The sequence below is a fragment of the Aplidium turbinatum genome, chromosome 3 (assembly GCF_918807975.1).
Source record: "Aplidium turbinatum chromosome 3, kaAplTurb1.1, whole genome shotgun sequence".
In the NCBI taxonomy this organism is placed as follows: domain Eukaryota; kingdom Metazoa; phylum Chordata; class Ascidiacea; order Aplousobranchia; family Polyclinidae; genus Aplidium; species Aplidium turbinatum.
Genome location: NC_137474.1, coordinates 3142420 through 3152603, shown reverse-complemented (window position 1 = coordinate 3152603; position 10184 = coordinate 3142420). Strand labels below are relative to the sequence as shown.

Here is a 10184-nt window from a genome sequence, read left to right as displayed (position 1 = left end):
TTGCGCGCTCTGGGTAGGCTCAGGCCCTGACTTAGTGAGGGAAGAGGGTGCAGTTGCCCCGAGCCCTCTTTTTGAACGGTCCCTCGACGTGGAAAAAATGTGATTTTGTGTTGTTATTATTATTTTCTCAGCCTTTGAAGTTTCTGTAAAATGCCTCCTTTTTCTTTCAAGGTTACTTTTTAGTCAGAAAATTGCGACTGAGCTTGGCGTAACAGGCATTAACAACGGTGTGGGTGACTTTAAAGATACATAGCAAAATCTTTCGCGCTTTCGACGCGAAAGAAATTTTTTCATCGGTGCCCTCCGATCTAAAAGTGCTCCGGGCCCTCCATAAGTTAAACTCGCCCCTGGCTAGGCTAACAAGATTATTTCACAAATAAAATCGTTTTATAGAAATAGCCTTTCCAAGCTTAGTGGCATTTCTAAAGAGGGCTATCGTCACTTCTAGAACACAAAAAAGTAACTATATTTACGGTGTACTTGCAAGGCCGGCATAACGTAGACTTACACATAATTGTGTTTGTTGAAATCGCCTCTCCCTTCAAAGGCTACTTGCTGGGTTCGCCCCTGTCCCAGCTAAGCGACAATATCTAACTGCTCTAACTAATTACAAACCTTTGTTATTGCAACAAAGTTGGAGTCTAACAATACCCGGATTGTCCAGTGCCATATACAGGGTGACCCAAAAAGATGCGTACCCATGTTTTATTCGATTTTTTCACATTTGGAACACATCTTGGGAAAGCCATAAATTGACTAAAAATTGACAGAAAAAGCTAAAACTCTGGTCAATGGTCTTCCATAAACTGAATAATGTGTGGTTGTAATTTGAAGTAAATAGCTTTTCAACCAAAGTCACAATTAAAATTTTTATGGGTACGAATCTTTTTGGGTCACCCTGTATTTTGCGAATCCATGGCATGCGCTGAATTCTTTAAGCAGATTGAATGAAAATAATTCACATTTTTCATTAAATAGTATAAGCTATTTTATCCTTAGCGAATAGTAGGGACAAAAGTATAAAGTTGACTAAACTGACCAAAAAAAAAAAAACGGTTTCTATTTCTTAAGCTTAGTGCAGTCTTATATGATCAAAAATAGCATAAAGGTGACAATGTAATTTTGCGGATTAGACGTACAAATGTAACGTTGTCACGTTTACAAAACGTGAACGTTGAATGAGATATTTTGTATAATGCAAATAACCTTCTTCTGTTGCTATTTAGTTGCCATATTGTGATGCTCACTCGGTAAAAATAATTAATAAATGCGCTGAAGCGATGTACCGCAAACTACTCCGTCTTCTAATTCCCGGTGATGATCGCACATACAATGAGTATACACAGAAACACGTCGACAGCGAAACTAACTGGACTCAATCTCAATTGAGAACATCAAAACCTGATTATGGTTTGGATCCAGATAGTGGAAACTTCTATCCTCGGACAGAGAAAACTTTTTTTTGAGAGGTTAATTCAATTTTGCATACGTGTAAAGGCTTTGAACCACTGACGCAGCCCGGTCACCGAGGTTGACAGAGTGAGGATTTTGCTGAAGTGTTGTTGTCTTTAAATTATTCACTGGAAGCAGCTGAACAGTCCTTTAAAAAGCGTTGTTCGAGCGCATACCCCGAAAGATGTTTCTTCATCTTGCCAATTCTTCGTCTAAAAAGTGTGGTGCTCAATGGGCTGCGTTGTCGATGTAAACGGCCATCGGTTTGTTGGTTAACATTTTAATAAAAAAAAAAAAACACACTTCGCAAACAAAACTCACAGGCTACACTGCAAAACCCATACACACTATCAAACATAAAATAATTCTACTGATCAGTCGATAAATCAGTCGTCGTCTTTTTTTTTATCGATTTAACATCTCCACATATTGTATCAACGTAAAAACGACTGGTTTGCTGACTGAGCGAATACTTTACGATCATGCAGGAACGGGTTGTGCTGGGGCTACCCAACCGCCAAGTTAACCGTGTCAAAGTCATCCAGTGTAAAAGCAGCTGGTTACAGTCGTGATCTCCATACATCTACTGAGGACGCGACAAAGCAGTTCACATAACCCAGCCAATAAAAGCCGTCTTTTTAAAAATCTACAATATAAAAAAAGATGGATTTTAATGGCTGGAAATCAACCCATGTATCAACTCAACGTCGCCAGATAGGAAACAATTGAAAGGTGCATAGACAAAGGAATAAACGGAGCAGGGGTGTACACTCAATGAGATAATATACAAGAAGTTGAACATAGATGTGTGTACAGCGGTTGAGAGGATGTTTTGGTTCCGGTACCAATAAGCTTCTTGGGTCCCAAGGCACTTCCACATTACATCCAAAGCATACGTGGTGGTGTATTCAAGTTCCACGGGCCTTTGGGAAAGTTACGGGCACGTAAAAGTATCTCGTGCTGGGGGGGGCAAAAGTAACCCTTGCCCTGCCAATGCTACTAGATGAGTAAGTGATGATATTTTGACCGTCTACTGTCACTTCTTGTTGGTCAAAAATAGGATAAAAATTGAAAAAAATAAGCTTGTTTATGAGTGATAAACTAAGAACTTCAGACGCAAAAGTTATTTAGCAACCTTCAACACTACAGCCTAATTCAACCATTTAGTACGTGGGTGGACTGTAGGTGTGACACACAACAATAGCTATAACGCGAACGATACACCTAATCAACACGAGTTCGTTGATTGTTGACAAATAATAAAAAACATAAAAAATAATAACAACATCAATTGTTGACGAAACGATGTAATGTGTAACTCGTGGGTCCACCAAAATGTCAACAATACTAGTGAAAGTATCACTTTATCTATGACGTTCTTATATCTGGGAGTATGTAGAAAAGCTATGATTGAAGAGCAAAGAACTTGGATGAACCTTTGGAATGATTTGGCAAGCAGCAAGCTCAAATAACGATTGAAGACCTGAGTTTAAGAACTACCAAAGTCCAACATACGACGTTTGACAGAAAGCAAGTTAAAGTTTTTTCAATCTTGTTTATTTTTTTATTTCTATGCACATTGCACACACCAGCGCGTGTTACAGCAAAAGTAAGCCGTTATTTAAATCAAATTTTGCGTGGGGACAAGCATTGACCATTATACAACATATTTTTGGTCACAACTCACACTTATACAAAACGAGCAAACATAAACAAAACCTATTACGTTTTAGTTTTACACCATCAAGAAAATTTCTTTAAATCTTTGCAAATGCGGATAAGTAAATATTTTAATACAATCTAATTGTTCAATCAAGAGAGACGCCGAGTGCCAATCAGGGGCGTATTCTTTTTCAAATGTTTTCAAAACACTTGAAACAACACAGCTACAGACAACGTGTAAAAAAAGCAACTTAAAAAGATGGTTAGAGCCGTCACACACCAGTTACACAATGTGTGTTTTGAATTGATTGCTTTGCAAAGTTTTAGACTTGACGACTTTCCCTTCCAAAGCGGCTTCCAATGCACAGAACACATAAAGAGAATGAATCTACAGCTACATGGCACACAAAAGTGCACACACACACACTTCGACAAAGTCACAAATAAGTTAATATGTCTCAGATATCTGGTGAATGAAGCCAAAATGCAATAACATGTTTTATTAATGCATTTTCACTTTATCAGTGTAATCAATCTAACAAAAAAAAGGACAATCCACCATTATGAAAACAGCTTTCGGGCCTTCCATGGAATATAAGAAGTGTATGATTTTAATCCAAACGGTTCTAAACCGGCGCAATAGCCTTAAGAAAAAATGTTACACTGTTTCGAACTAACGTATCTATGCGGAGATAAACATTTCATTCCAATTTTTGAACTTGTTCATCCGATAAAACCTCTTAAGCATGAAGCTGAACCAGTGTCAAAAATGTGGTCTTCATGGGTTGGAGAACGGCAAGAAAATATCAACCACGCCAGGAGTCGAACAGGAGTTTGTGTGATGTGAAAGTGACGTAGACCACAGCAGATACTCAAACTTCATTTAAACCAAATCACGTCAGAATTACGTGTCTCCTGTCATGATAGCAATGAATTCTTCGATGTTAACTAGAAAGAAAAAAGAAAGTTGATTACAATACTGTAACAGGTGAACATAGGTAAGTACAGTAGAACTTGGATAACTCGTTACGCCAGGGGGAACAGAAAAAGTGACGACTTACGCGAACTGACGACCAATGCAAAGAGCTAAATTTTGTAATACAAAAGAGTCAAAAGCATGTTTGAGACCTTTTTGATTGGGTAATCGAAAACCTAGCATTGCGATTGGCCTAACAAGAGTGGTACCCAATGCCACAGAAGCAGCAAAATTACAAGTACTAGTAGCTTGATAAGAAATGCATACTTCATGTCATGACGTACTTGCTTGTACACCTTCGAATCGTTATTAGCAGGGTTTGGACTTTTCCAAATTAAATTCCTCGAAATCCCTATGCTGAGAGGCTTCTTTCTAGCGGTTTTAATATTGGACCAATAAAAGTTCTTAAATTAAACGGGAATGCAAAACCTTGTAAAACAGAAAACTCACTTTCACCGTCGCCATCAGTGTCAAATTCATCGATCATGGCGCGTATTTCGTCTTCTGACATCGTTTCTCCGAGGTCGCGAGCGACTCTACGGAGATTACGGACCTGTTCGAAACGCAGATGAAGCAACGTGTTATTCTAGGTCCAACACTTGGTTAAAGTGCAATAAATATATATTAGATAACATAACTACATCAGCTAGTGCTTTTAGAATCTAACGCAAAATTTAAGTACCTCAATACTCATAATTCAAACACTTTATTCTAATGCTGGATTAGCTCATAGAACCTTAAGTTATGACTTGAATTGCAATGCTTCTAATATGACGAGGTTGATTAAAAATTAATATTTTCCATTTTTACTGGTAGGCATGGTTATAACCTCTTATGCCATCTGGTGAGATAGTCATTAAAAATGCAAAATTCAGTTTCCTTTTTTAACTCATGAAATCAGAATACTGACGAAGTGCATGTAATGAAAGAAGGCTAATATTGCGACACAGACCGATATTTTTCCTGTGTCATCATCGTCGAATAGTTTAAAGGCCTTTGCCAGCTCTTCTTGTGGGTCCCTTTCCAACATCCACTCCGTCACTGCAAAGAAGATTATTTTCATTTATTCAAATCACGAAATCCAATGGTAGTTTCAGTGTCACCGGGTGTGGATTGTGGAATAACGCGTAATAATGCATTATTGACTATCAGTAACAATGTGTTCATTTGTGTAAGCAAGACAATACAGATACTTTGCACTCACTCGACTAATTAATTAATTATTATCTTTTCAATTGGGTGGAAGCTGTTTTGGTGTCTACAGTATATGAGGTCATTTATTTCATTTCCCAACTATGCTTTTAAAACTGTTTTCAAATTTTTTTTTTTTTCTTTTACTAAAACAATGCAAACCATTAATGGATAGTGACTCACTGACGTCATTGTAGTCTTCATAGCTTATGGTGCCAGTGCCTTCTCTGTCATAGTCACGTAGTACTTTCAGCACATCAGCTTTTTTGACGTCAAACCCGAGTGCTCTCATGGCCACCTGAGGAAAACAATTCATAAGAATTGATTTTCTTCAAAAGCTGTCTTTACAAACAAACCGAGCATTACTCACATGTATAATGTTTGCCATTCAGTGCATCTTAGTGGCTTACTGTGAAGTAAACCATAGTACATTAAAAATCAAATGTTTTAAACTGTATCCATTATTGTTACTAAATATTAAATAGCCTATACATCAGGTAAATGAAAAACAATATGTTATACAGTACCTATATCATATAGTACCATACCACAAATATTATTAACATTACAAAATGACTGCTCAATGCAAACCAGAAAAAAAAAGTTGCTACTCCCAAAAAATCCTTAACATCCAGTTTCATATGTGATGCGATCCTCATTTAATGTATTGTAATGTGTCTAAACGTCATTATAGAAAAACATGCAAAGTCATTGAATTTCAATAGCATTTCATTGGACTAGGTATTTAGTTTTATTTAAGGCAAATAGCCTACTTTACCTTCAGTTCATGGTAGTCAATTTTTTGGTCCTTATCAGTGTCAAACAATTCAAAAGCTTCTTTTATTTCTTGCTTTTGTTCATTGGTTAGTTCTCGTCTTTTCTTTCTTTTCGATTTTTCATGACCAAGTTCCCCTCTGCAGTTAACAAAAATTAATTGGTACTACTGTATTTTATATTATATATATATATATATATACAATTTTCTTATAACTTGATAAACTAAGATTGTTTTGATACATAGCACAGACCTCAATGTTGGTGTTAGCATCACAGGGATGGAATATTGAAACAATTGCACTGTTTCAAATAAAACAAATTAAACGCTTCAAATGTTTCCAATTTGACAGAATTTAGTATCACACACATACCTATCTATCACCAAATTTATAGTCCAAAGCATCAATTTTATCATTTATATTATACAATTATAAACAGGCGTCTTTAAATGTCACAAACTTTGCACAGTTGAATTGATAGCTATGAGGCCTTTTCAGCCTACATAGAATACGTAGGTAAGCTAGGCTATATTGGTGATTGCAAATAGTTCCTATTGTGGCAGCATTGAGGCTTCCTCAGCAGATAATTTTTTTTATAGATTAAAGGTATATATATATAGCCTAACTAATAAAGCTAAGGTTATGCTTGGGACTTAGGTTTAAAAAGAACTCATAGCCATCAATGTGCAAGGTTTGCTACACATAAGATACCCTTGTAAACATATAAAACCGAGCAACAATACAGCGTTTAACATATTATATATATGATATATAATATGTAAACTGAAATTTGTAAACGTTTTTGGTGATACACATGTTCAGCCCTCGAAATTAGCTTCCATATACGACAGCAAAAACATTCGCCACATCAACAAACCTTGGATTGCGGCAGCAATTGCCGTATACTTTAATCAAACAAAATTTTATGCGCTTCTTCATTGTGTCACACGGCGGTAGCCCAGGCCCCAGAGCATTACGCAAGCTATTTTATGCGCTGACAATGCTCTTGTGAACTGTAAGATGTTTGCAACCTTGTAAATACTGACTTAATTGTTACGCAAAAGTTATTCTTTCATCTAATGCTTATTGTTTACCAATGTCGTTGCGAATATAAATCATGGTGAAAGAAGATACAGTTAAAAAGTGGAATTTACCTGCTTTAAGTTATCAAACAGAGGGAACAAAAGGAAAAGTTAGGGTGGTATTTTGCAAAATTTGTGAAGGATTTTATGATGGAAACAAATCGGAATTAGAAAAGCAAAAGCTACAGGGTCAAGATAAAAAAAAGTACAGTAGTACGAAATTGGATAAACGGTTCTTCGGCAGTAAAGAAAAATAATGCTTCCGATCATATGGCATCGCGCGTTCATGAACGGGCAGTTTTGCATCTTCAAGTATTCCAGTGACAACGCGACAACCTCATTCTCCGATACAGCATCTGATAATTCCGATTAGGGTGGAGTGAAAAAAATAAAAATCACTAATTCAAAAAACGTCCCCTCTCAATAGTTGCTTTTGGTCCCAAACCTAAGTTTAAAAGTGGTTTTGGGAAGTTGCCTCGAATACTCAGGTGACAACCTTGACGCAAAGGTCATGCGGGGTCAAATCCCATAAAAATGCCATAACTCTGTAAGCGGTGATGCTAGAGAGCTAATTTTGATGCCAAAAGAAGCAGAATGTGCACTTTCCCATCTGTCTCAAAAGAAGTTTTTTTCGAAATTTCACTAGATATATATATGGTTATTATCACAAAATGTAATTTTCAGGTCAAATATGAATAACACATAGCATTATGCACAGTTTAACGGCACCATAATGAGTATGATATATCTCTAACCAATGAAACACACATTTGAGTGGTTTTAGAGCAAGCACAAGCACAGGATGGTAACAACAAACAAATACAAAATTGGGTTTCATAATATTATAACAGCCTAGACGACAGACGTTAAATGCCAGTTTTATGCAGGGGGAAATGTTATCGGCACTCGTCAGGAGGACCCAAGATTGAAATTGCTTTTTGGTATTGTATTGCTTCATCAGTTTTCGTGACCAAATCTTTAGCCTGATCAGACCGTCACGTCTGTTGAAGCCAGCTATTGCTGATAAAGCTTCGGTTACAAGCTTTATGTGGCGCTCCACAGTTTGATTGTGGCATGGGTGGCGAATAATGAGCTTTTCTTCTCTGATTTTTTCGACGTCGCAGTTACTCAGGTGTCGAATTTCTGGTGGTTTGGTCAGAATTTAAGTTCGCAAGTTTGTAGTAAGATTTAGCTTGATTGAATTTTCTCACATGGACAGAAGCTACGGATTCTTCCCCATCGGATGGCTCGTTTTGGACTGGTGCTGCTTCGCTTTCAGGCACTACATTTTCGATTGAAAATTGTTCAATGACCCCCCTCAAACTAAGGATTTTGTTCACAGCTAAATGACGAATATTATGGGTACAGAATTTGCATGGCCGTAATGTTGGGCACTGTTGATGAAGATCTCGAGCTTCTCGAAGTTGGAGGACTTTCCCATGCAAGGTGGCTGACTGTGGCCTGTCGCATAGGCTACCCCGTTTCTATGTTTCTGTACAACGACCAACCACAACATTGACAACAATCGTAGAATTTTGCATTAGAGTTTACCTTCCGGCATGGTTTGAAATCAAGCACTACCACGCGATCACAGATGGATCAAAAAACTTCATTAACATGCTACAAAGAGTCGTCAAATTTCCGAACAATAAAGTCAAGAAGATTGCACTGGATGTCCTTAAGCAAAATGCATTCTTTGCGCACCAAGAAAACATTCTCTTGGAGATGTTGGCAGATGAGACAGTTTGTCATTTAGCTGTGAACAAAATTCTTAGTTTGAGAGGGGTCATTGAATAATTTTCAATCGAAAATGAAGTGCCTGAAAGCGAAGCAGCACCAGTCCAAAACGAGCCATCCGATGGGGATTAGGGAAGAATCCGTAGCTTCTGTCCATGTGAGAAAATTCAATCATGCTAAATCTTACTACAAACTTGTGAACTTAAAGTCTGACCAAACCAACGAACCACCAGAAATTCGACACCTGAGTAACTGCAACATCGAAAAAATCAGAGAAGAAAAGCTCATTATGCGCAACCCATGCCACAATTAAGCTGTGGAGCGCCACATAAAGCTTGTAACCGAAGCTTCATCAGCAGTAGCTGGCTTCAACAGACGTGACGGTCTGATCAGGCTGAAGATTCGGTCACGAAAACTGATGAAACAATACAATACCAAAAGGCAGTTTCAATCTTAGGTCCTCCTGACGAGTGCCGATACCAGTTTTAACGGTGACCGGGCCTGCGTCAGTGATTCAAAGCCTCTACAAGTATGCGAAACTGCCAGGATTAAGCTCTGCAAGAAGCTTTCCCAGTCCGAGGATAAAGATTCAATCAATATAGCCGACATTGTTTGCTAATTTTGATTTAGTTTTGCATATTTTGTTAAATGATGTATTGTTGCTTGGTTTTATCTGTTTATAGTTCAACAATGTTATCTCCAAAAATTGTATTAATATGATCTTTATTACCACAATATATAAAAGATTATTACCTTAAAGAAAGACTCATGATGACACTATGTTAAAAAACAATTTCTAAATAAACTAGATCAAATGTGAAGAGTTCAACAACCTGCATTAATACAACACAGTTTTGCAATAAGTTATAACCTAATGTTGATTTATTTTATGTATTTAATAATCATCATAATATTCATCTAAGATGCAATAGTACGGTTATAACCTAGCCCACCGTACATAACAAGTAAATACAATCTGCCAAGTCTCGAAACCTGTATAATTTATTGATAAAGCTCTTCTTCAGTACGGTATCCTGTCCAAATACAAACGGTCTTCACGGTGGCGAAAGCTTTACCAACAAAACATACAAGTTTCAATACTTGGCTGATAATTTACTTTTTTTAACCAACTCAAACTTATTAATTCAAAGAAAATGAAGGGGTGTACCAGCAAACATCTACAGGATTGGCCAATGATACTATTTTTTTACTTTTTTTATATTTTTTTTTATTCACTTGTTGATTCAAACTTATTACTTTGAAAGCAAACGGTATAAATCAAGGTTGCCAGATAAATTTTTCACAGTG

General features: G+C 37.0%; 1 protein-coding gene across 1 annotated transcript; it reads right to left on the bottom strand.

Moving 5' to 3' along the window:
- Positions 1 to 1760: 1760 nt before the first annotated feature.
- Positions 1761 to 9748, bottom strand: LOC145767520 (centrin-3-like). Its single transcript, XM_082579358.1, has 6 exons — positions 9630 to 9748; positions 6060 to 6195; positions 5465 to 5579; positions 5043 to 5131; positions 4541 to 4643; positions 1761 to 4062 (listed from the first exon to the last, which is right to left on the bottom strand). Exons 1-6 carry the CDS (start codon positions 9644 to 9646, stop codon positions 4019 to 4021), a joined length of 504 nt encoding a protein of 167 aa, XP_082435484.1. The 5' UTR covers positions 9647 to 9748; the 3' UTR covers positions 1761 to 4018.
- Between the last annotated feature and the right edge of the window lie 436 nt (positions 9749 to 10184).